Source organism: Tasmannia lanceolata, unplaced genomic scaffold (assembly GCF_043159265.1).
Source record: "Tasmannia lanceolata isolate RefF3 unplaced genomic scaffold, GAP_Taslan_0.1 ptg000005l, whole genome shotgun sequence".
Taxonomy (NCBI): domain Eukaryota; kingdom Viridiplantae; phylum Streptophyta; class Magnoliopsida; order Canellales; family Winteraceae; genus Tasmannia; species Tasmannia lanceolata.
Window position 1 is genome coordinate 14,735,566 of NW_027518682.1, and position 27,368 is coordinate 14,762,933.

The following is a 27,368-nucleotide window of genomic DNA, read 5'->3' on the forward strand; positions in this document are numbered from 1 at the left end:
TATTGTTTTTATTGTTTCGTCGGATTTTGGCCGAAATTTGAAACCATGCTTGTGGCACATAAGGGGTCCAAAAAAATGATAAGATTCAACACAATTCTGAGTCTATTAATCAGTTTTCGACTAAGAATCTATTCTCAGAATCCTAACAACCAGGGCCATTAACAACTCGTTTTAGCACTTTTCATCAGGCAATTGTGATTATAAGTGCAATTTCTTGTGGCTATCGATCACACTCATGTCATATGGGTGGCTTTTTTTTTTTTTGAAAGATGACATTTCGTTAATACTATGAAAATTACATTAGGGACCAAGAGTCTCAGCCTGCATTACATAGAATCAAATAAAAAGGTCCTAGACCAGGAAGGCTAAGTGAAAACAACAGAAGTCGAGACCCTTTCTTTATACACCGCATCATGGCCGAGACTTACATATGAGTGGCTTTTTGTGATGCACTTTCTCATTATAAGGCTTCTCATAGGTACCATATTCACAAAAAGCAAAAACAAAACAAGACAAATGAGAAATCTGAATAATCTATATAATTGGTTTTAGTATATTTCACTTCTTGATCCATTGCCAATACAAAGCCCATCGATCATAAACATTTCTAGACAGAGCACGCGCATCATAAACATATAAACATTTCTAGACAGAGCATCCTGTACTGCCGCATAAATTTCTATTCAATTCTTTCACTTACCCTTCCCCATTAAATCCGTTTCTAAAGGGCTCAATATAAATACTTTACAAAAAAACATTAGATACAAAAGGGAAGGTTCGACAGACAGTTTCAAGTCTCAACACTCATCTGTATGAACAAGACGCGCCTCCCTTACTTATGACTTATGAGTATTCTAAGCACATGTTCTGAATATCCAAATAACCAATCAAGCTATATAGCCTGTGACTAAAAAAGGCACTGTGAAAATCAGAAGGTTCCTCGCCACTTCCTCACGTTATTATTCCCTTTCTTGGCTAGACTCAAGGGCCAACCAAAAAGGTATGCACAGAGAACACCGACACTTTGCTTCCCGTTCTCCTGAAAGTCATCCCATTGTGGTTTCGGGTTTTTACACCATGTAGCACAAACAACTGAAAGAAACAAGTCATTGTTAACTTATCCTCCCAGACTGATCGATAAGGGTACCAACTTGGTCTCCACATAATGCCCGTGAAATGTTACCCTGCTCCAGTAAATTAAAGATGACAACTGCAAGAAAAAGACGATAACACTTGAAGAAAAATCCCACATCGGTAAAGGTCGGAATGAAAAAAGCATTGAAGAAACTAACCAGGGATACCGTTCTCCTCACAGAATGTTAAAGCAGTCATGTCCATGGCAGTGAAGCCTCTGGAAACAAACTCCCTATATGAGATGTGCTCAAATGCCACACCGTTGCTGTTCCTGGAATGGCACTCATAAATATCTGCATTGGTGCCTTTGAGGACTGCATCTGCATTAACTGGAAAAAAATGAATAAACAAATCAATTTGCCGTTCTGGGCTCTGGTTTTTTGACAAGGTTAAAGAAAGATTTTATGCTTTTGGATTAAGGGAAGGGGCATTACTCTCGGATGCTCTTAGGGCAACTGCTGTATCTGTTGTGAATAGCGGATTTCCCGTCCCAGCACCAATGCCACCAAATATAACAACTCTTCCTTTCTCAAGATGCCGGATAGCCCGTCGCCTGATGTATGGCTCAGCAATCTCTTGCATCGAGAAAGCAGTTTGGACACGGGTCTGAACACCCAACTTGTCTAAAGAAGCCTGAAGCAATATGGAGTTCATTACAGTTGCCATCATCCTGATACCATTTACATGTTACCATATGGTTAGGTTAACAAATCGACTCGGAATAAATAGGAAATATCACTTTGGGAATCTCGAGGCAAAAGTAGGAGTAATAGAAAGAAAAAAAAACATGCAACCAATCTTCAGTGTATTTGAGAAAGCCAACCAAGTTATCAATTTGTCTTACCACTGCCAGTTCCCAGTGGTTTTTGGGGGAAAGCACTCTTGCTAAACAAAAGCAATAAAACAATCTCAGCACTCTTTTAGCTTTTCAAGTCAGGAATGTTACACTTCTTTTTTGAAGGGAAACATATGTCAGCACTAATTTTGTAAGTTTTCTACAAAATGTAGTGAAGGTCTCAACAGGCTATCCTAGATGAACATATGGGAATTGAATGCGGTGTAAAATATGAACTGAGATTGCAATGCCTCATGCAAACCAGAGGGGTCTTAAAGAACAGACATAATACCCAAACCCAAAATAACAAGATCAGTGGTTGATTGAGACATGGTGTCATTAAGCAATTCTGTTTTGTGGATTAGTTTTAAGGGAGTTTCTTTAATGATTGTCAGCAGACCGAGTGACATTTATTTATTATGGGATAATTCAAGAGCTCAAGGGAACGATTATCAACAGCTCTACACCAAAATTCAAAGCGACTGCTAGATGGAAATACTCCCTTGAAGAGCGCACTCAAACTCAATGTCGACGGTTGCTCCCTTGGCAACCGCGGCAAGGGGGCATTATCCGTGATTCCAAGGGCTCTATCATCTGGTGCTTTGCAAGACCAATAGGCTATATCATCGCTCCCAGAAGGCGATTTTTCCAACCATTTGACTTGGGCATCTGGCAAGGGAGATGGCTCGTGGAGACTACACCATGTCATAAATGAGATCAGAGAGTTGTGTAAAAATAGATCATTTTCTTTCTCACTCATCCCTAGAAGTGCAAACGTCGTGGCCGATCGTCTCTCCAAATTGGGAGTACTTAGGGGAATCCTAGTATTTGGGTCCACCATTACCCCCAGAAGTGGACTTGTAATCCTTTTTTTCCTTTAATTTAGTTACCACTTTCAAAAAAAAAAAAAAAAAAAGCAGCTCAGGGGGTGTCAATTGCCATGATGAGCAGCTCAAGAGAGCCACAGTCCCTACAAAATCAAAGCTCCTCTCTCTTAAGACAAACTGCAAGAAGCACAAGGCCAGAAACTCGGTCCCATTGACGATTATGGTATTGTTCCCAGAAGAACCCACACAGGGGTATGAATGGCCTAAAATTTTGGTGTGCGGTAACTTTTTGTGTGTGTGGGTTTTTTTTTTTTGTTGGGGGGGGGGGGGGGGGGGGGGGGGATCGAACTGCTGACCTCGGTTGAAGAACAAATTCTTGACCGTTGACCTAGAGGCTCAATCCCTGGGGGCGGTAACATTGCTAACAACTATAGTGATTTTTTTATCTCACAAATATAGTGATTTGCAGTTAGTTTTCATATTTTTTAGAAGACCCAGGATATCAGACTAAGTAGGTTCACTTTTAGGAAAGTTGGATCCCATGATTTAGAAGATGCTTCGGTTATGTTGCATTAGATGCAGATTTTTTTAAAATGGTATTAGATGCAGGTTTTTGAATTAAAAAAAAAAAGAACCGGGATAAAGAAGTTCTCCACAAACAGTAGGTGGGTTAGATTAATAGTCACTATACTCTGACTAGAGTTTTCATATATACAATTTAATTTCCTTACGTATGCTTTAGTTGCTGGAGACTACACAAACAGTCCAATCAATTCTTCTCTTTATCCACTCAATTCTAGCGGGAAATCTTTACCTCTACTTGTGGTGAACCAGATTAGTATCAGTTGCATTCTGAAATCTATGGATATTGGGGATTTGTGACAAATGACCTAGGAGAACATTGGCATCCAACCAAGGAGATTTATCAAATGCCGCAGAAAGATGAAATCTGCAGATGTCGTAGGGACAAAGTAAAATTCCGTTCCTCTCTGAATAAGGAATCAAGTAAACAATTATCGTTTGAAAGATTTACTAGATTTACAACAAGAACATCGAGAGACTATGGAATTAAAAGGGATTGTTAAAACATTGTCAGCAAATTAAAGATTCAGGAGTGCATAGAGGCAAGAGTGCAAATCACCAGTACCCAGCATACTCGAACTCAGTTCAAGGAATTGCTAATAAGGTGCCAAAATTTTTACATTATGGAACATATAAAGATGCCTCAATTCCAACAAGTCATTGATAGGAGGGTACCCCATTTGGACAACAATTACACAAATTGCAAGGAAGCTTTGGCCAAAAGCATATTATAAATGTATTAACTGATACCACAACTACAGTACTGGTACTAAAATGAAATTTGAACTATATCAACAAAAGAAAAGCCCAGTAACAGAATAAGATAAATAATAAGAACTAAAGTGCTATCTTCAAACAATCAGAATTTTAGGCATATTACAACAAAGAACATGATGTGGTAACTTTTTTTTTGGAAAATTGACAATTTCATTGATACTATGAAGATTACATTGGGGACCAAGGGTCCCTACTTGCATTACATAGAATCAATTAAGCGTGGCTAGGAGCATGCTCCTAGACCAGTAAAAAGCCAAAAAAGATCTTCTGGGTCAATCACTTCAACGAGTTCTACACTTCCATGCGCTACCACTCTGCCAAATACCTATTTCACTTCCCTTTCAAATTCTTCATCTACTACCGCAGCTGAAAATGCCTTCATCATTCCCCCTCACTTTCCTTTATATTGCACAATGGTCTCATTTGAAAGTGCCATATTTGTGGACCCCATCAAATCATAGCTGTGATCTGCCACGACACTCAGACTGCGCCACCACTTTCTAGCCGGCTAATTCAAATTTTAAAAATCCCGCTCAAAGGCCTAAAGCTATTGTACGCCTCTAACCGTGCACGATAGCCAATCCATCGAATCCGATCATCGGCGACCTCCACCTTGCGCCACCGCCCATTTCTTCACCAGAACCGAAAATCCTAATCCTACCCTTATTTTCACGTAATCCTAGAGCCCGCCATTGTTCACCCTAATCCTACCTTTTTAGCCCCAACCTTGCACCTCGATCAAACCCCATCTTTACCCTCCACATCCAACCTCTTCCTTTTTTCCCCGAATCCGGCCACCCTTTTTACACTCCTGCCACTCCACCACTTCCGACAACTCATCAGCCCACTTTCTCCATCCACCCAACCCAAATCCGATCCTTTCCCCAATAAATCCGGCCCACTCGGACCCAGATCCGGCCATTTTACACCTCCAGCCACCATTGCTGCATCCCCTGTGAGGTCTGCCCAACTCCGGGCATCATCCGGCCACTAACACCTCCCTTGCCCATCAAGGGAGAGAAAGGGAAAGATAAAAAAATAGGAAAGAGAGACCAGAGAGGAAGAAAGAGAGGGGGAGTAGAAAAAGCAGAAAGAGAGAGAATAGAAAGATATCAGAAAAGTGAAAGAAAAGAAGATAGGGGGAGAAGGGGAGAAAGGAGAGAGGGAGATAGATCGAAGAGATAAAGATGAGAGAGAGAGAGAGAGAGAGAGAGAGAGAGACGAAATAGGGAAGAAAACACCTCCCTCCCTAGGGTTTCCATCAACCTAGGGAGGGAGCTCCAAAATCGCCTTCTTTTTCTCAAAGCGTTTTTTTTTTTTTTTTTCATATTCAAAACGAAAAGATCCCATCCATTGGCATTCCTGATGTGGTAGCTTTTTAACCGACGCTCAAAAACAATCAGAGGAAAATAAAAATTCATAGCAAAAATGCATGACAGAAAGAAAGAAGAAAAAGATGCACCTCCACAAGTGATTTATCAATAATCACATTACCCTATTTGGTACGCTGTAGTTCTGTCAAGGCCAGTTGCAGCTACCCATGTGCCTCCACAAAAAAAATTACGACCTCCAACAACAATTGCCACCTAATTAATAAATACCCAGAATAAGAACTCTGTACAGCAAAATTAACACTTATGTTGTAAAGATAATTGAATGAATGTGGATAACCAAGAGGTCATTGGTTGTCCATTTAAATAAACCTCAAGTAGCTTATTCAGCATACCTCCACGCCAAGCCGATTGGCCATTGCAACTTCCCTGGCAATTAGCGAGGTCACCTGATAATAAGCAAAAGCAATCCAACTTATTGATTCCATTCCGAACAGTATATTATATGTGGAAATCAATTCAATTATCTAGTTGAGAATCATGCTAAAATCATCTTAATACTTAATAACATTTAACTACGGAACAAACAATGCACCTTTGGGTCAACATTCTGAGGACCGTTCCCAACTAAAGCTGCACCACTAATTTTGAAGACAACTCTCCGCCATCTTGGATTAGACAGTGATTTTGTCTTCAGGTTATTAGCTAACCCAACAGGGCTTGGTGTGGCAGCCGCATATCTGGCAATACAGATCATAAATTCAACTAAAACACAAATTAATAATGTCTTGCAATTCCCAGCATGCATAAAACAGTGGACAAAAGAGCATAGCATTATAACTTTTAATCATGCGAGGTGCCATCATTATAATATAGTCACCAGGAGAGATGAACAGTTAAAGAGGACTTACAAGAAAGGGCAAGATAGCCACAAAAAAAGCTTCCAAGGTATTATCCGGAGTAGGAATGACACTATTCAATATTTCCGCTTGTATATTTTATTATGCTGTGCCCTTCTTTTCTCATTTTTGAATTAGTGAATGGATTACTAAATCAAAAATTAATGCTGAACAACAAAGTACAAAATTAAAACAAAAATACAGAAAAGTAAAAAAGAAGAAAAGCAAGGAAAAAAAAATGAACTCGAGGAAAAGAACACCCAAAACCAAAAACTTCTCTTTGACTCTATTGTTACATTAGCAAGAGGAATCCGACACCAAATTCTGTGGATCAGACACCAAATTCATCTATGTCAACATGGGTCCCTAACCACTTAAAATTATAGCTGAAGATCAGAATTTGACAAGATTTTGGAGTGAAATTCAAACCATTAAAATAGGATGACATTTAATGAAACAAAACACCCATGGAACATCAACTCTCCATTTACAATATTTACCATTAATTTAACGGAGGCATTGGGAGCAAAACACCTCTACTCTAAGAATTATATAAACCTGATAATTCAAAATGCCGACTACAATGGAGGCTCTAATTATTAATGCTCCATAAATTTATAATCACTTATACCTGTGCTGATAATTTATACTCATAATTCTAATACTTAATACAAAAATAGAGTGATATAAGAGATAAGAGAGTACCTTCTCAGGAAATGTTGTTTAAACTTTAAAGTCTATGATTTGTGGACACGGACACGAGTGTTACATCTCGACATGGACACGGGGTGTCGGACAGGGCAAACTCCCAAAATTTAGAAACGGGGACACGGCTAAAATAGAGAGTACATATACTCATGATTTGTGGACACGGATTCGTGTGCCGAGTTTCGACCAAGTTTCGACACAGATACGAGGTATCTAACATGGAAACCCCTAAAAAACTAGAAATAGTGTCACACTCATACACACACATATAAAGTTGCTAACACTTCTAGCAATACATTTAAAAGTGTCTAAAGGAGTGTCAACACGTGTGGACACGGGTGTCGTGTCGGACACGACACGACACGTGTGTCAGCAACAAATCCAAAGTGTCGGCCAAATCATAGCTTAAAGTACATAAAGGTGAACATTAATGTTGTTCGAAGTACACATTGTATGTAGTTACCTAGGAAACATTCTTCAGTCTATTTAATGGAATTTGTTGTGGTGAACGCAACAATCATGGACTGGCATGGCAATGGAAGCAACACCAATGGCAGATGCAAGCAGGGAGACTTCTGTTTGGCAGTGGCAGTAGGAGGCCGCTGAGTTTTCTTCTTTCCAGATAGACAGGTATAGAACCTGATGCACCAAAAATATGGGTAGGGCAGGGACAAAGAGTTGAACGAAGTGCCACATGACGAACACCACCTATCTAATAATCAACGCTCACTAATAGCTTATACAAAATGAGACAACCAACACTAATAATTATCAACTGCGTTGTGTTTCTTCATGAAAATTTTCTAAAGGATTCATTAGCCGACCCCAACTAGTTTGGGACAAAGGCTTAGTTGAGTATTGCATTTATACCTCAATGAACCTCAATTCTATGCATTTCATTTGAGATCCAAAGAAGGGTAAGCCCCAGGATGCAAATCCAGTTCTTTCTAACCCATTGTTGACAAGGTAATCAAACACTAGGTTCTCTTATCAGCCCATGGGACACAGTAACCGCCTCAATAATAGAAGCAATATCTCCTTAAAAATAACAAGCACCAACAGGAACAGGTTCACCATTGGTCCAATATAAACATTCTTGAAAGCCTCCACAACACCAAGAGAGTGTTAACACCATAACCTAGACAAGAATGTAAGTCCTACATAGGAACCTTCACATCCGACTGCAAAGCTGGGAACTCCATAGAGCAGACCTTGCAAACCTCTTTCTGTCTCTCAATTCATGCATTCCCTCTGCCTTCATCATTAGGAAGTTGCACTCCGCATAGTGCATTATCTCAAAGTGTCACCAGGTAAAGGTCGCTAATACAATAATCATGGGCATCTGAAGGTCATGAGATATTGTAATGTTGATTGGGCAGGATCTCCAACTCCAAGATCCAACAGACCACAAACCAACTAGTGGCTAATTGATAAGGATCACCATCGTTGGCATGTGGCACGAGGTTTGAGGCTTCTAGTAAGAGGTGAAAAGAAGTGAAGGAAATAGTTGAAGAGGGGGTTATAGTTGTAGTAAGGCATTAGTAGTCATTTCATTTGCAATTTTCTCTTGTAGTACAGGTGTATGTGTTTTCTTTTAATAGGAGGGGCATTCATATAATTGAGAGATGTAGTGAGGGCATTCTTGTAATATGATAACTCTACGCATCGCCCCCCATACAAATAGACCCTTTTGAATTTTGGAGGGACTTTTTGCTGAGATTTGAATTGGGGGGCTTGTACTCTTGCCTTGGAAGAGAGAAAACACTTGTAAGAGAAGCTTAGATTGATGTTAGAAGAGAATTCCTGCTCAAGAAGGCCTTATCTTCTTCTTCATCTCAGTTTCTAACATTAAACTAAGCTAAGTACACCTCATGCTGTCAATTTCATCTAAATTCAATAAAATTTCAGTTACTTTGGCGAGGTCAGCATGGTCAAAAGAAGCATCCTCATAACGGCAAGGATAAACAATTGAAAAGGTCATCACTAGGCCTAGATGAATCACGTGGTGATCATGCACCACGAAGAAACAAATGGCTACAAAAGGTCTGACTGAGGGCTAAGGGAGCATGTTCAATTCATCCATGGGCAACTGGACCATATGAGTTTCACCTTTGATCCAGGCATCACTGCCTATGTCTACCTGGCCTATCAGCCGGTGCAACAGATAGTCACATGAGATAATAATGAAATATAAATTAGCCTTGACGAACAAAAACTAATGGGGCCAACATGTATAATAATAAGTTATAAATTAGTGGGGCTTGCAAAGAGACACTAAAGGGCAAAGAAGTAATGGAGCCCACATGTATACTATCAGTAATCTAAGTTGTCGAGGTCTAACAGGAAGAGAAAAAGACCAATGGGACCCATATAAAATAATGGGGCCTACATAGAGGGCCTAAATAATAACCAAAAAACAATGGGCCCCCAAAGGATATGAATCAAAGATATACTAATGAAGGCCCAACAGCCAAAAACCAATGGGCCAGCATACATCGTAATAAGTCACATGCACATTGTTGAATGACTCGTAATAAGTCATATACTAATGGCCAAAAAACAATGTACCCCACATGTCTGAATGCTGCCCAACATTTCTTTCGAGGCGGAAAGGAAAGCCACATCCGGGGTCTCAAGTAGGAAAACTTCAGGACAAAAAATGGGTGTTTTCCTCTCAAGGGGAAACAAAGGTCTTTCCACCCCTGAAAAGCTTTTCCTTGCACAACCAAACAAAGTGGTGAAAACTTGGAAAAGGTTTTCATTTCCATGCTCTTCTGCCAACCAAATAGGCCCTAAAGATGATAGGAGACATCACAAAAAATCTAATAATCGAGATAGAAAGACTAATTGTAGATACATGCTAACAAAGGCACCATCAAATCATTTGAGGAGCGAAAAAAAAAACTCCACTCAGCTCTATCATCTAGTTTTCCAACATAGACATTTAGTGCTAAGCCTTTTGAGTTGTAACAGACCCATCAAATCCAATGCACCTTGCACCCAAACCAAATCACCAAGATCAAAATGTTCATCAATGATTTTACTTTGAAGGACATCTTTTTCAATCTAGTGGTTTGCCCTGCTTCTTTCAAGGTAAGTAGAGTTTGGTCATTCCAAGCTCCTCCTCGAGTATGTTCTTTTGGGTGGGCAGCCCTTAGGAGTAGAATCCAAACGGTAGATTTCCTCCGTAAAAGGCAGATGATCATTGTTGATCATTGTGCTTTATGTATAGAGGCAGGTGAAACAACAGACTATCTCCTTATTCACTGCATGGGTGGCTAGAGCGGTTTGGGGCAAGTAACTTGGCAAATTCGGTACATCTTAGGTGTTCCCTGAAAAGCTGGTCGATCTTCTCCAATGTTGGTCCCTCGTTCCATGGAAACAAAAAGAAAAAACCCTCTGGAATGTGTCTTTCCATGCTACTATTTGGGTGCTGCTACTATCTGGGTGCTATGGAAGGAAAGGAATGCTAGAGTATTCAAAGGAGTTTCTCAAAACACGAACTTCCTATTTATTACAATTTTAGTGCTCCCGATTTCGTGGGTGAGGATCGGCACTCACGAGGCGAAAACTGGCTCAAGAGTAGGTTCCACCGGTCTTGAATACGGTAAAATTGAATTTTGATGGCTCAAGCTTTGGCAACTCGGGCCTGGCTGGCATTGGTGGGGTCCTAAGAAATAGTGGTGCATAGGTTTTGTAGGCTTTTGGGAGTCCAATTGGGGTCGTTGATGCAACGAAGGCGGAGGTGAAGGCAGTCCATCAATGAATGACCTAGAGATCAGGTGGCAAATGTGCTAGTAGAAGGAGATTCTATGAATGTCATAAGGTGGCTCAAGAAAACACAAAATCCACCACGGCGGTTTGACAATTTGTTTGACAAAATGTTTGATTGGATGGCTTAGTTTTCGTGGTCCTTTCATCATGTTTGCCGCTCTGCTAACCAAGTGCTGACCATCTTGCGTGAGAGGAAGCCTCTAAGGATGCCCTAGCTCTTTTTTATTCTCTTCCCCCGAGCCCTTTCTTCATCTATTGTACTATTTTTGTTTTCCCGTTTCTCTTCTGTAATTTTGACCACCTCGGTCGCTTTTCTCAATAAAATTGGCTATCACTTTAAAAAAAAGGATTTCTTCTTCTTTTTTTTTCGAGAAACCATGTAGCCTGTGAGTTAGATCATGGAGGGCAAAGAACTTACTCTGAACACCAACATATTAGCAATAATCTAGTTGACTCCTAGCAAGTAGATAGGTGCTCCTTGACGCAAACCACATTCCTCGTTGTTGGAACAAATGAAGGAAGAAATACCCAAATTTTGTAAGTTAATTTATTTTGTAAGGGAGAATTTACGTTTCAAATATGAATGCATGGGGCTTACTAACCTTTGGACAAAGGAAACAACATACTTCTATCTGGCACAAGTATATGGTTGTACCACCATACCCTAAATTTTGGGTTTTTCAACCAATTTAAATGCACCCATGCAGAAACATGTACCTACCAAAAAAACATATACTCATAACCCAAGCCTAATAAGAATGGCATAGCTCATGGATTTTCATCACTACATCCAACAGCTCAAGAGATCCTTAGTCGCCATGAGAATCAGAGCTTTGTGAAATATAAAACATGGATACATCTCTACATCTCATATTTCCACCATCACCATCCATATTGCTGCTATAATTATTTCAAATAAAACATGCAAACTAGATTGAACTGTCGACCTCAAGGTTCCTGCAAAGAACATAGTCCAATTGATACATGCTTAAACCTGGTTGCGCTTCTCATTAAGTCACTACAAAGATGGAAAAGGAATAAGACTTTGATAGCAAATACAGAAGAAAAAGATCAAATTTCCCAAAAAGAAAATAGAGAAAAGTATAATGTCAGCGTAGAGAGCTCAATAAGCTTCCGTGTTTATTCAAGGAGTAATGAATTCATCGAGTAAAAGCTCAACAGCCAGCAATTGTCACCGACCAATTTCAAGAAACTGACCATCTTGCATACACCCACCAACTCCAGCATTCCTATGAATAAGCAACGATGTGGACTCAACAATCCTAATTTGCACCTAAGAAGGCAATTCAACCATGGGCAGGCCAAGCACTCCCTACTAGGCCTTCACATGTCTCTATTAGATTGAGCACAAAATCTCAAACACAGCCTCATTGGCCATGGGTCAACTCTATGGATTTTTCCAAGAATAACACAAGTTTGACTTCAACTAAACAGCTAGAGGACTTCACTGGTCTTTTATTCTGATCTTCACATGTTCACGATAAGAAAAACATATGCCAATTGGTAAACATCTAGGGAACGATCCATGAACTCCTAAACAGGAAGGCACCTTCCACTAAACCCATGTTAAATTTCGAACCTTAGTGTCTCCATCAATTGATGAACAGAAAATCGACACAGACCAAAAACTTGATCAAGCGACTATTTCCCATCTAAAAGACGCAACTGAAATGTAACATTGGATCCATTGAACTCAGAACCTAAATGAATCCCCCACGCTACAACTTACACCCTCCAGACCCAGAAGAGATCATTCACCTGTCTAGTCTCCAAACATAGAATACAGCAATTGAGCGTCCAAATAAAGAAGATTTCATCTCCAACAATCAATAACTTAAAAGATATTACACAAAAAGCACCCCATTTTCTTAACAAACAGAAAGATGCAAGTGCACATACCCAGCAAAAAACAGACAGTAATCTATATATATATATATATATATATATATATATATATATATATATATATATATATATATACCTTCAAAGAGAAAATTCTCAGAGAAACAAAACAAATACCTCTTGGTCTGCCTAAGCACGGACCCTCCGCTCCCACCAACAGACTTATCTTCATCCGAAAGCGCCTTTGAAGAAGCTGAAGACCCAACAATCTGCTCCATCTTCTTAAACCAAGGCCAATGACTAACCGATAAACTCCCATTACTAAGCCTCTGTCGCTCTGCCTTATACCTCTTCTTCAGATTATCCACCTTATTCTTACACTGCTCAACGCTCTTACACGCCTTCTGCTTCTCACACCTCTCACTCACAATCCCCGCCACATCCTCCCAATCCCTCCCCCTCAAATTCCCCCTATTCAATTGCACATACTTCTCAGTATACGCATCTAAAAGACATCCGATCGCAGAATCGCTCCATTCCTCCCTATCCTTCTTATAATCACCAGTATTAGGGTTTCCTGAATTTCCAGGCTTAGATTTTTTGAAGCAATAATCAGTGCCACCATCACTGAGCTCTTCGCGATCCTTACGCTTATCTGCGCGAGATCTGGATTTCTGATCTGTGTTTTCTTCATCCTCGTGCGCGAAAGGATTTGGATCTTGTTCGAAAGGATTGACGTTGTGGAATGAAGGAGGGCATTTTGTGTCTGCCTGAGAGCAGAATCCAGTGTCGCTGTAATCGTCGGGATCTTCTCCGGCGTCAGTTACTCCGGCGACGGAGACGACTTTTTTAGGGCTTCCGGCGAGGAGAGAGTGAGGATGAAGAGAAGGAGAGAGTTTTGGGGCAAAACGATGAGGGGGGAAGGGTTGGTGAAGGTGAAAGTGAGGATTAGGGTTAGGGTTAGGGTTAGGGTTGTGGTGAGAGTGGTGGTCGTGGTGGTGAGATTGGGGATCGTCAGAGAGAAGGGCAAAATCATCATCGCATGAGGCCATGGGAAAAAGGGGGGGTGGGGGATTTTAGGGTTAGGGTTTTCGAAGCTGGAGGAGACGGAAGGGACGGGAGGTAGACGACGTTAGGGGATGAGGAGAGGATCGTTTGAGGTGGAGGGGTTAAATGTGTAACGGTGAGTGACGGGCGTTACTTATTGAAGCGTGTACCGTCACGGTGCGTTACGGTGCCGTTAATTAATAATAGGGGATTTATGAGTGGGTGGGACCCGCGCAGGGTATAATAAATTAATAATAAACCCCACCCTCTGTCTCTCTCTCGGTCCTGAATGTGCGTATTACGTGGTTTTGGTGTTTATTAACTTAAATGAAGGTAAATGAAGGTTTAACTTTTAAGAATAAAAATAAAAAATAAGGATTCCTTTCTCTTGTTTGCTAGCATCGACTTTTCACACTGCACATGTTTCATATGATAAGGGCCATTGAAATCTATGAGAAATTCTATGCCCACACTCATATTTATTTCACAAATCAAAATAAAGAGCCCTAATTAGCTCTTGAAACTCCAAAATCAATTCTGAAAGCAAAATCAATTTTGCCAAATTTGATTTTTCACGAATTAATTATAAAATAATAGATTCTCATAATTATAATCAGTTCTTCAAAATCTTATCCAAAAAATTAAAAAAATCCTGATTTTAAATTTTATTAAAGGCCATTATTGTTAACAATCATTTGGTGTAGAATTTAAAAACCTTTGGAAATATTTACTAACAAGTTCGACATTTTACCCATTTCTCACCGTTAGAAAAACACTTTGAAAGATGACCCCTGTTGATTTTGGATTTTGAGAATTGATTCTTGTCTTGCATATAATTTTGATTATTGGACTCAAAATCAATTCCAAAACGAACAGGGCCATGTAATTTATAGGGAAAAAAACTCATTAAATTATGATTTGCAGGTTCTTGTTCATGGAAGGGATGGGACTCGGATCATTTGGGCCCTGCTTGTTTAGGATTTTGAGAATTGCTTTAGAGTCCAGAGCTAATTACTGGAAGATTGTAGGACTTTAGCGGATGCAGATCACCTTCATCTCCGCTCAGAGTCAAAGTTTGTCTATACAAAAAGAACAAACAAAGCCAATATCATAATCTGCACTCAATCCTAATTAGCAAGGCAATCTCCATTTTAGATCTCATCCAACAATTCAAAAACAAGAATGTAACAAAATTCTAAAACCTAAGCTACCCTTCTAAGGTGGTGAAATCTAATGGTGGTTGACAATAAAATGATAAGAGCAATCAGTTTTCTCAAACATGCAAGCCACAATCCTATCCAGCATCTTCATCAACACTTCCTGGCATCCTTCTGTGGCAGAACCTTGAGGTTATCAATCTGGTTTGAACTGCTCAGTAGCCTGGTAACCATGGACCATCCTGCGCTTTAAAGTCGGTTTCTCCAACGACAAAAATATCAAACTTGTTGAATGATATTTCTGACATCATACGGTAAGGTTGCTCCATTGTGAATTTGTGACATGGTAGTCACGGGTTAGAGTCACGGAAGCAGCCTATCTGCAAAGCAGGGGTAAGGCTGCGTACATCTAGCTCTCTCCAAACCCTGCAATGGCGGGAGCCTCGTGCACTGGGCCGCCCTTTATACTCAGAATCTAGAATCCATCTCAACAATTGCTGTTTTGAGGAATGTTTCGTCCATCCAGTGTTTAGAAACTCGGACTCGAACTTGGGAGAGAACTCAGCTAAGGTAAAAGGGAGCCAAATCAGGCAAGTTAACGATTGGCATAGTCAATTTTTATTTAACTTGAGTGAGTCAAGGAGCTCGGGCAAAAACTCAGACTCAGACTTGAACTCTGCCATGGTAAAACTAAGTTGATTAGAGCAAGCTGATGATTGACTCATCCATCAGTAAAGAGGGTGAATGTTTAAGTTTAATGAGCTTGAAGTATGCAGTGACGGAGTAAGTATAGCTTAAAAACACTTCCCAGCCTAAGATATAGCCCACCAATGAGTGGAAAAGCAATGTGTTACATACCGTGTACTTTCTATTAAATTGAGTAAAAATTTTGACAAAAAAGGCCATGAAGATACCAATGTCAATTCTCAGGGTTATGCATGAGACTGTCATGTAAAGTCCAAAGGCTTGTATATAATGTTTCATCTTATGCAGCATGCTGTTGTTCTTCCATTTATATTTGCATGGTCTCGATGAAGGGCTTGCCTCTGTTCTACTTCTAAGTGCCTGTTCAATTTGTCCTACACATGCATTCAAAATGGCTCGCAGAACTTCAAACTTACTCCCCAATCTCTCTTTTTTTTAAAGGTAACTTACTCCTCAATCTCATTTTCAAATCTTCAATTGTATCTTTGTGATGATCCACTTCCAACCCTTCAACTCAGCTGCCTCTCCCTTTAACTCAAACTGCTAGTGATGGCTACTTCTAAGTTTGGAGAACAATGATAAGCCGTGCTTGTTAGAATCTGTGTTCCCATTCTTCCATGCAATATTTTCTTCTTTTTTAATTTGTCATCTAGAGTGATCCAAGATTTACGTCAAGAAGTACAACGCAGTTATACAAATTGAAGCCCTTGATTGCACGTGATGAACGGTGTCTACCCTATAAATATTGAGATTCTTATACCGCAAGACCTTATCAGGTTATCAGAACCAACAGCAGATATAAAAGAGGGAGTAGAAATGAACCACTTCAGTACCCAAAACATCTGAGAATCACGAGATTCCAATGAGAGAGCAAAACCCTAACTAGAAGATTTCTTCAGCTATACCCCAATCAAATAATGCAAGTAGAGAGCATCCTATGTTGCGAACCCTAGTGCAGATTTTTGAGAAAAAACATACAATCCACACAAATGGGCAAATTTTGGTATCTATAATCAGAACAAAGAGGAGCTTCTTCGATGTGTGGAACTCCGGGGAGTGTGTCTTTGCTCCATTGACCGTCTTGGGCTAGGACCAACACATTCGATGGTATCTGATTGTGTGTCATTTGGTCTTGCGATTAGCTTGCACCCCATTTTTCTGGCTAACAAGCGGGGAGAACTGAGTGAACCGTTCAGTTTAGTCACCCTCTGTATCTCTTGTTTCATGCTAATGAATTCGTGTTCCAGCTCACTGACCTTGGACCTCATCTTCTCCATGTCTACTCTTAGGACCTGGTTCTCTCGGACAACAGTAACCCATCCATCTCTTTGTAGGATCTGGCTTGCCATCACATTAGTAGAAGGCCCCGCAGTAGCACCGGCGGTAGGGCCGCTGTCACTGTCTAAAACATTGAGACAGCCGGCAAGAGCCGTTCTCAACTGTAACTGCTCGAAAAAAAGGACTTGAACGACAACTCGGAGTGGCAAGCGCTTGTTCTGTGCTGCATGAGTACATGCATCAAGGGAGAGCTTTTGGAAATTGATGATCTTGCATAGTTGCTCCCTCTCATTTTCCGAAAGCCAAGGATGTGCCTTCACAACATAAAATAATGAAAGCTTGGATCAGCTACACACATCAATTAGCCATCAAATTTGTCAACAAATAAACTGATGTCAAATTGGAACCGGTGTCACAAATTCTCGGAATTTTCTCGGCAAGGGAAAATCTTGGGATATATTAAATTTTTTTATTTTTTTTCAGGTTTATATCGGGAAAAAAACGATAAAAATAAATTATTTAAAAAATATATAAATATATGAAATTTATGAAAAAAAAATATAAAATAAAAATATCGTAAAAATATCGTGATATTTTATGACAAAAAAGAAAATATCGCTATATTTTTTAAATCTTGGGATTATTTTGGGATTTTGTCGTTTTATCAAAATGTCACGATCAAAACGCTATATTTTGAAAATATCGGAGATATTTGTGACATAGATTGGAACAGACGGGTAGCCCAGCTATTTATGTACAGTGTAAATGACACGTGTCGGTGTAAGATGTGAACGGGAGGTGCCAGACATAATGATACTGGAAGCCTGACACCAGACACATCTATGAATATAAAGTAGAGTTGGATGAAAAATAGCACAGAGAAATGTACGTGAGCAGATATGTAGAGACTAGAAGTACATTAATCCTATGAAGTTAGTTGACAAATATTACCCAAAAAAATAGATAAAATGGAAACGATATTTGCACTCCCTTTCTTTGGCAATGGAAGTCATCACTTTATTAAATACTTCGTAATTGGTTGTTGATCTTATAGGGAATTGTAACAGCTTTTAAAAGCCAATTAGAAAAAGTGCAAAATGAAAAGAGGAGTGCCATCACTGAAACACACAGTACGGATATCATTCCCATAGATAAATCATGGCTTCTTCCTAATTGTGGCATGCATCCAAGTATCCAACAAGGAAATTTTAAGGTAGTGTTTTCCTGTTAGATAATAATTACAGGCATTTGAGTATTACATAACAAAGTAGCATGTGGTTTACAGTAATGGTACATGACTAAATTTGAGTTTGACACATGTTCCCCTATACAGATTACTAGTATATTATTTACCAGGTCAATACTGGTGTAAGGCGAAAAATAATTTAGATTATTAAATGGGAAACATGGAATAACCTTTGCTTCAAGTGACCCCAATTAAAATGCCAATGCAAATATCAATGTCGAAAACATCGCTTCCTTAGGTTATTTGAATGCTATTTTTTGCACTAGTAGCATGCTAATGGTTAAGGAAAGTGAGAGCAAGACGGTCCCAGACCCATGGAATCAAACCAAGGTTGGTAATGCTAGTACTGGATTTTTGCCGCTGCATGAGTCAAGAATCACTCTAATGGTATTGGCCAATCTCCGTGGAAATTTAAACAAGTTCTCACTTGTCTAATAACATTAAGCAAGCCATCCTCAACCTCGACTGTCGCGATAAGATGAAACTTTTTCTGCTTTTTCCATCAAGATTGGGTTGGTGTTTTGGAGGGAAAAGCTTTTAATTCCTGAAGGGCAAAAGGTTTCACCTTGTTGGAATCTTTCAAACCTACTGGACCTGAAAAGGCTAAATTAGTTATCCTTTGCACTATCTCCCATTAATCAGCCTGTGACTGCTAGCCCTAGATTTCCAAGACAGCACCCACCAACATAGCATGTGGCCTACAATAATAATAAGTGTTGTGCATCTTGAATCTTGATCATCTTGTCTCCAATACCATGCCAAAGCTGCAATAATCTGAGATGCAATTAGAGATAAAGAGAGGGAAGAGACCAAACTAGTAGTAGAGTTTAGATTTTATTATAATGATGTTTACCACCCTTATATGGAAGAAAACACATAAGTTTTAGATCTTCCATTAATGACGTTTAGACCATTATAATACATATAAGTGTTTATTTCCAACAGCTATTTTCCTAAGCCTTTTTCTATCAATTACGCCATTTCCCATAATTCCATGTCAAAGACACTAAACCCCTATAAACTTCTCCCTTTGCTAGGCTTAATTCTACCAAAAGCTAACACAATATAGGTACATTATATATAATAATATAGAATATAACATATATATATATATATATATATATATATATATGAATGATCGTTGTTCGGAACAAAACAATAAGACTAAAGGTTTCGCCACCTACAGTTCTAATTCCGCTCTTTGATCCTTCGCTATCGCAAGAATATAGAGATCGAAGAGCTATCCTCACTTATTATAAAAGCCCCCTACAGGCCGGAACGAAACGATCTTTCAGGAAGTAGTCCCAGTCCCATCACCCTTGGGCCCGGCGCCTAACAAACAAGAGGAGGTGGGGCTCTCCCCAACCATTCATAAAAGCCGAGATCTCATAGAGGAAAAATGAGCCAGCTGGTTTGGACCTTAAGTGAGCTTTACGAGTTTTCCAAGCCTTGCTGATAGGCAGGTCATGCGAGGCATGGCATCTAAGAGTAAGGGGACGGAATGCAGCAAGGAGGTTTGATTGGTTCTACAAGTCAGTCATAACTGAAACCCTAATTAGGGCAGGGAAAGGCAAGCATACAGGGACTTCTATCGATCTCGGTCGCTTCCAAAGAGATACAGTTGCGATTGCCTTCTTTCTGGCCCGGCCTACATAAAATATACACAAAATATTATATGTAATGTGTGTGTGACAGAAAGGACTGAAAAACAACACCAATGAACGATCCCAAAACACTAGTTATCACATTTGCACCCCACTCCCATGAAGTTAGAAACTGTGTCTGAGTAAAATTCTCTTGACCTCCAAAAAACTAGGGAAAAATACACTTAGACCCCCTGTGGTTTCTGACACATTCAACTTAACCCCTAATGTTTAAAAAGTTACAAGTAGACCCCCTGTGGTTTCAATTTGTATAAGGTAGGCCCCCTCTTTTGAAACACTATCAATGCTAATGAAGACCCCATACACCCCTCCAAACCCCATACCGGAATCCAAACACTACCAAAAACACAGTGGGCCCACATTGTTTGGATGATCCAAAGCGTTCATTTGATGGGCCCTGACATACATAGGGTGTGCCCAAAAAATCAGCTCCATAGGATCATCCTAACCCTTCAATCTGTGGACGAACCGTCAACTGAGGGGATCTACCTTACACAAATTGAAACCACAACCTTACACAAATTGAAACCACAGGGGATCTACTTGTAACTTTTTAAAAATTAGGGGTTAAGTTGAATGTGTCAGTTTTCCCAAAAAACTATTAGTGATTAAATATGAAAGGTTATTAGTCAAATCTCATACTCCTGACATCAGGAGCAGTGTTCAGACATTAGCTAATAGAGAGTCAAATCACAAAACCAAAATTAACTTAGGCGTGACTAAAGTCACTAAACCCTATTGATAACAAAGTGTAATATATAGAGTGAATTATATGTTGAACAAGCGCAACTCATGTTGAATACAGGGTTATTTCTATCATTTCCAAACTTCTGTTGCAATGAAGTAATACAATGATGTATAGTAGCACCAAAAGATTCAGAGGATAAAGTTAGTATTGCTTTGTTTATTTTCCAAGGAAACACTCTACATTAAAGAAACACAACACAAGTTCAATCCAAAAACTTCCAAAATCAAGTCAGAAGTCACAGTACTCTTACTTGCTAAACTAAAGAGTACAAAATGGCTTTAAATCCACTCTATTTGCTAAACTAAAGAGTGCAAAATGGCTTTAAATCCGTCGCCTTTTCCACTATAAATGACCCCTTTTACTAGGGCAAATCAGTTACAAATTCTGAAAGTATATGTCGACGGATAAAATATACCGAAAGAATCTCGACTAATGGAAAATTATCACTTAGAATGATTCAAACAAAAATTTCTTTAATTACTGGAGCTAACAGTAGATCATTAATCAAAATGCTAGGGAATCCAGCTACAGCAGATAGAAAGCCTAGACATGATATTTGTTTAAGTTAAACTTACAAAACCGAAACACTTATAGAATGGAAAGGCAGTTATCAATCCATGCTACAGAAAAGAAGAGAGAACAATTCAAACCTTAAAATAGATGTCCAGTGCTCTGTAAAGCCCATCATTTAACAATCTTGAACATTCTGGAAGGGCCTCCACAAGATAACGCATCTTTTCAGGTTTCAAATTTACATCAGGAGCGATCTCGGCAAGATAGCTGTCTATTAACTTTGCAACTTTTCTTAAAGGAACAGACGATGGGGATGGTTCCAGTTCTGGTGATGATGGGGAAAATGCCGATATACCCGGATCTGAGGAGATAAAATGCCTGACAATCCGTCCAACACAATCGGTATCATATAGATTATCAGAATCAGAATAGTTGGGTAGTAAAAGACCATCATGGGTTGCCATTTCCAGTTGAATGCCTATTCTCCTCTCCAGAGAGTCCTTGCATGATTGGCAAACACTTAGTATCATTGCAACTCGTAAAAGTCCCAATAAAAAATGGCAGAAAGATTTTCCTTTTTTTGTGGGGAGTAGCTTTTCAATGCTTTCAAGTAGAACTCTTTGATCAACGACAGCCGGTGTCATGCTAAAACTTGCAACACTTCTTGGTTTGCCTCCTTGTCCATCCTGCCATCGACCAAGGCCAGGTAGATACTTTCTTGCGTAGTACACCACTCCACCCACTAAATTTTCAGGTCTCATACCCCTTGATTTCATAGTCTGAATGAGTCTCTCAAATAAGGGCACACTTAAGTATGAGACATCTTCAAACCACCAATCAGATTGCGAGCTTCTGATTCTTGCGCCAGTATTTATCCCATTCCATAATATACTTCCACCAGGGCTCTGTAAGGTACCATACATCATCATAGGCCATCCAAATAAACTTGGGTCTGTACAGGCCATCATAGATAAAGCGTTCAGAGATTTGTTCACGATTTGGAGACTGTCGGCCTCTGCGAAAATAGACTCCAAACTTTGAAGAGCCAAAATACAATCTTTCCAGTTACGAAGTATAATCTTATGAAAGAAACTCTCTGCCTTAGCCAATAAATTTTCTTCCCCATAATCCTCTGTCATTTCAAGATAATATGATATGCAATACATCATCACAATGTTCTTTGGTGTCAATTCCGCCCTGAGTCCGTAGCAGAATTTTGCCACAAACAAAAATGCATCAGGCCCTCCAGGACATCCAACTAAGTTGGCATAGGATGTCTTTCCATCCATACTTTGAGATTCTTCTAACAAATGTGCTATCTTCCCACATTTTGACAAGAGAGGGAACTGAACAACAAAATAATAATTTGTTTCAAACTACACACTAGGGAACGTCCATTATGAGTCTTTCTTAATCAAGCAAAAGGTAAAGCAAGAAATGGGATCAAATATGGCAAAATCTCACTTCAAATATTTATTTACCAAGGCACTTAACAGGGAAGATATTTACCAGCTCTACCAGGGTAAAGGGACACAAGCCCTATCAATAGAAAATATGAGTAAAAAGAATACGGCCACATTGTAGCAAGTAATGCAAATGGGTGTCAAGGTTGAGGGAAATCAATTATTGATAAACAAAAATGCGTGCCATCCGCAAACATTGTTTGTGCAAAAATATGTGCTTTATGACTAAATTATTAGGAGGTAAAAATAGAGACGGTAAGAATCGAGACCTTAAATTATGGGTTCACTATCGAAACAACCATCGTCAAGGTAGCATGCATGTGGTATCGAGACCACTGATTTGGTGAATCCCCATGAGGCGACCTACATGCTCCTAGTCTCACACCACATGAATGCCCCATCTCTAAGATCGTCGTCAACAAAAAATCAACTGTTGAACTTCTTTAAGTGCACTCCTAAAAATGCTTTATTTGATCAAGGTTTTAGAACCATCCAATTGTACTGGGACCGTTGTTATGGGATAGACTTGTGGTTGCTATCGGTTCAAAGGATTTGATCATGCACGAGGCCTAGAGCCACCCTTGTTTTTTCCTTTATTTCTTTTTCTTTACCATTTTTGTGTGTAACCAAAAATCTTGGGATTTAAACTGTAGGATAGCTAGGTTTTTCATTTTTATTTGTATATAGCTAAGTTTTCTTCTTTTTAGGGGATCATTTGCAGCCACGTGTAGAATATTTTCATACATTTAAAACACATTATAAATAGTATATATTATTATATAAATTCCTCCAATTAATCTCTGCCACGTAAGGAATTTAATGTAATAGTTATACAAAACTATATATATTTATAAGATATTAATTGTTTTTGAATGTTTTGTTTTGGTTTTCCCTGGGAGTTAAGATACTTAATAACTATAGAGAAATTTATATTTACAGGATATCTATTAGCTATTAAAAAAAATTACATTTATAAAGTGTTGAATAGCTAAATGGGAATTTATATTTATATGGTTATAAATAACCTCGGTTGGCCCCCCAAGTTTTCCCGTTATGTGTGCGTACCAATATAAGAAGAGACAAAAATGCTCAAAAGAGGGTGGCGAATGATATTTCCAGCCCCTTTCCACCCTTGCTTTGCTTATTCGTGCCAGTACCATAAATGCTTCCAACTAATGTTTGTTTGTCTATTAATGGCATATAGAAGAGATTCTGCTCAATACTAATGACTAGAGATTTTAGGAGCACAACTATGGCTATCAATTGAAGAGCTATAGAGGGATTAGATAACCCCAATTAGCTCTGCAAACACTTGTTGACGAGTGATCTTTTCTTTTTTTTTGGAGAAAGCATCAGCATCTAGCTTTCTCTCTCATTCCATTTTCTTATCCTAGATATATCCCACAGTGGGAGTCCGAACTTATTTCAGGGAATCAGTCACTATCAACCAGATATATTTGATAGATGGCTGCAACTATCCTCATTTGGAACATACAAGATTCATTTGGTTAATGCAACTTCCCTCTCCCTGAAGTTTTAGGCCTCGTGACTGATCATTAGAAGTAATTTTGAATGCAAAGCAAGGTTCTAGTTGAACATATGTCTACAGCTCTGAACAGAACCAACCTAAACAAGTAAGAACAAAATCCCCATCCATAAAGCATGCGAGTAAGTAGAATTTACAAATCCATTTAATATTTTGCACAAAAAGGGCACATATTAAGCATCAACCAAGACTGAACTTAAATGAAGAAGATAAACTTTATCTAACTAGATATCAAAATCAACAACAACAAAAAAAAGCGGCGTACCTTGTGAAGATGAAAAAATATTCCCTCTACTTCAACGGTGATATCACTGGGCAAAGCTGCATTACAAAACCTGTTGTCCATGAAAAGTGTCATTATCTCCTTCCCCCCTTAAATTTGGCAGAAATGCATAGTAACGAGTGAAATTGATCTTCAAGAAAAATAATTGAATTTTTCAAATATGGGATTCAAACCGGGGCCTCAAGATAATGATAATAAGAAAATTTCAACTGAGCTACAAGCTGAACATCTATATTGTAATATACTATAAGCACTTGAACTTGACTTTTTTTTTTTATTGGAAATGATATTTCGACCCCTTTAATAGTCATTCCACCCCAGTTTACTTGTTTGATTCATACTTGAGGCCATCTTCATAAATGACCAAAATGGGGGATATCCTTGTCTGATTCATACTTTGTCTCATTCAGTTTTCCAACCAACAGAATTAGAGAGATAGAGAGGGGGGTTGATCAAACTCTTGCAGTGGTCTGTGCTTGAAAACAGCAGATCCCTTCTTCAACAAAGCCCATTTTAGAGGGAAAACTCAGAACCAGTATAAATCAACATAGCAAGGCATCAGTCATTGAGATGATATCGCCCAGTCAGGTGATGTGGGAACCAAACAAAGCCTATGCGAGATTGGCCACTTTCCAACAATTTTCCAGTGAAAATGTGGCAACCAGACAAAGCCTTAAGTGACTTTTCTAAAATACAAAGACCCCAATTAGCTTAAGTTGGGTGCACGTTCGCACCCAACTCAAGAAAAAGGTGCAAGTTAGCATCATTCCACAATTTTTTCAAAAAAAAAAAAACAAACTTATGATTTTCAGCTTCTTCCTTTTTCCATTCAAACCTTAAAACCCAATCTCCTCCTCTCTTCGAAACCCTAACTCTTCTCCCCCATTCTTGAGATCACCCAATAGATCTTCTCTTTCTTCCCATATCAATTTTTCCCCTGATCACATTCCCATTACTCATCCTTATATTTTCCTCCCTGTTGTTTTAGTGGCTTCAATGCAGCCCTTTTACCCCTCCTCCAATCCTATGGCTACTCCATTTACAATCCTAACCTCCTTGAATTCAAATGCATATTCTCTTCTGTGCGACGATCAAAGTGCAATCAAGATATCTCATAATCCTGTGTTACATGCTAGAACTAATTAACTAAACACAATGAGATCGATTACCACTTTACCAGAGAGAAAGTTGAGAATGGTAAAGTACTTCCTTTGCATATATCTAGTCAAAATCAGCCCGCAAACATATTAATGAAAAGACTCATTTCAGACTAGCATCATAGCTTGATCAAAGCGATGGCATATTTTAGCTTGACGGTTGTTAGAAAATAACATGTAGGGTAGTTAGTTCCTCTACCGTTGTATAAATACCAATGTGCTGTCATTTTTTAAGTTAGAGAAACAATTCTGTCCCCACAAGTGGTTGTCTTCTTCTATTTCCTCTCTTTCTCTCCACATCATCTTCAGGTCTGTTTTCACAAAGAACCTTACAAATTTTACAAAGGTTTTGGTTTGCTTGTATTTGAAGTATCTAAAAATGGGTTTTCTAAACTTGTTTGAAGTCTCTCAGAGTTAGAAGATCAAAAGGGTAGGATTAATAGCTTAAGCAAGGGTTGTAGAGAGTAATGTATACTTCTTTTGCTGGAAATTATAATAGATTTCGATATAGAGATGAGATTCGATGCCTAAGATTCTTTTTACGAAGCCATATTACAAAGAAGATGTGGTATGGCACTACATCATCGGTGTTATGATGTCACAAGATTGGACTGAATTATTATTAGCCAGAAATGATAAGATTGTTCTGTTATGGATCGTATTTCCATTTTTTTGCAGGAATTTTGCTTATAGGGCACAATAACCATAATTGAATGAGCCTAACCCCAAGGATGGGGCTAACGAATGAAGGTAGACTCATTCTCCATACCCCAATGACATTGAACCCATTTTCTGTTTTGGTTTTCCACAAAATCTCCTGCAGAGACCCTATTGTGATTGTTGACAATCAGTATGGGAAGTTAGTATCAATAAAATGCTTAAAGAAAAAGTCAGTAATTAATCCAACAAAGGCAGTTTCAGGGCTTTTTAACACCAACCCATAGCTTCAGCTAATGAACTGTTGTAAATTGTCTCTCCACAGTCCTTGAATATGTGTGATAATTTCCCTTTCCCATGATATGTGATAAATCATACAACATCAAGCTTTACAAACAAAAACCTCGTACAAAAGCATATGTTTCATATCCAATTCTACAAATCTGAGACAAATGTGAACCATATTCTCAAAAGTAAGCCATAAAACGCAATCAGGTTATTTCTACCACACATTTCAATTACACAGAAAAATAACACAATAACATGTACATACTAAAACCCAGATACAAAACTTCAAGAAAATGACAAAAAAAAAGAGAGAGGAGGGTTCCCACATACCAATCTTTGCCTTCGCGATAAAAACCAGAGGTTTTCCTAGTTAGACTCATTCTCCTCTATAAATCAATCTAGAGCAGGAAAAATGACACTAATGGAATAGGAAGAGATGTTTTGTTCAATCGGGAGGTCGTAACAAAGATGAGGGTCTGCCCTTGGCTATGGAAATTCCAGCAAAATCCCATAACAACAGCAACCATAACGACATGAAAAAAGTAGTGGAAGGATAAAGGACAAGGACGGCGAAAGAAGAAAGAGTGGGGACGAAGACAACCCAACAAAAAGCAATATTCTAACTAGAATTTCGGAGTTTTCTAAGTGGAGTACAAAAAAATACCGTGGGGAGCCGGGGATATCGGGCTCAAGTAGACAATACCCGGGGTGCTAGTAGGGAGATTAGGGGGCATTGGAGAGTGAGTTTGGTTTGTTTTTCTTTTTAATTTTTTGGGCACTCAAGGTATATGATGATATTACGCACTGAAAAATCTGAAATGGGTGGATGTGGGTTGAGAGCGTGGCGTGTAATGAAAGCTTTTCTAAGGAGTGCGTGGGTTGGGGA

General features: G+C 39.0%; 2 protein-coding genes across 2 annotated transcripts; both read right to left on the minus strand.

The window, feature by feature from the left end:
* Positions 1–517: 517 nt before the first annotated feature.
* LOC143877627 (aspartate/glutamate/uridylate kinase family protein) lies at positions 518–13,909 on the minus strand. Its single transcript, XM_077379778.1, has 7 exons — positions 12,908–13,909; positions 6,082–6,226; positions 5,882–5,935; positions 5,650–5,741; positions 1,569–1,804; positions 1,293–1,463; positions 518–1,210 (listed from the first exon to the last, which is right to left on the minus strand). The coding sequence occupies exons 1-7, from the start codon at positions 13,780–13,782 to the stop codon at positions 1,113–1,115; spliced, it is 1,671 nt and encodes a 556-aa protein (XP_077235893.1). The 5' UTR covers positions 13,783–13,909; the 3' UTR covers positions 518–1,112.
* A 1,815-nt stretch (positions 13,910–15,724) lies between these two features.
* Positions 15,725–27,326, minus strand: LOC143877628 (Phototropic-responsive NPH3 family protein). Its single transcript, XM_077379780.1, has 4 exons — positions 26,813–27,326; positions 24,363–24,432; positions 21,226–22,434; positions 15,725–17,231 (listed from the first exon to the last, which is right to left on the minus strand). Exons 1-4 carry the CDS (start codon positions 26,860–26,862, stop codon positions 16,653–16,655), a joined length of 1,908 nt encoding a protein of 635 aa, XP_077235895.1. The 5' UTR covers positions 26,863–27,326; the 3' UTR covers positions 15,725–16,652.
* Positions 27,327–27,368: the final 42 nt, after the last annotated feature.

Excerpts from the sequence above, each read along its gene's own strand:
- LOC143877627 (XM_077379778.1), bottom strand. The coding sequence starts at position 13,782 with ATGGCCTCATGCGATGATGATTTTGCCCTTCTCTCTGACGATCCCCAA. Across the intron at positions 6,227-12,907 it reads GTGCTTAGGCAGACCAAGAG|ATATGCGGCTGCCACACCAA; the intron begins GTATTTGTTTTG and ends CTGTATTGCCAG. Across the intron at positions 1,211-1,292 it reads TGAGGAGAACGGTATCCCTG|TTGTCATCTTTAATTTACTG; the intron begins GTTAGTTTCTTC and ends TTTTTCTTGCAG.
- LOC143877628 (XM_077379780.1), bottom strand. The coding sequence starts at position 26,862 with ATGAGTCTAACTAGGAAAACCTCTGGTTTTTATCGCGAAGGCAAAGAT. Across the intron at positions 22,435-24,362 it reads TATTTTTTCATCTTCACAAG|TTCCCTCTCTTGTCAAAATG; the intron begins GTACGCCGCTTT and ends TTTGTTGTTCAG. Across the intron at positions 17,232-21,225 it reads CACTGGACATCTATTTTAAG|GCACATCCTTGGCTTTCGGA; the intron begins GTTTGAATTGTT and ends TATGTTGTGAAG.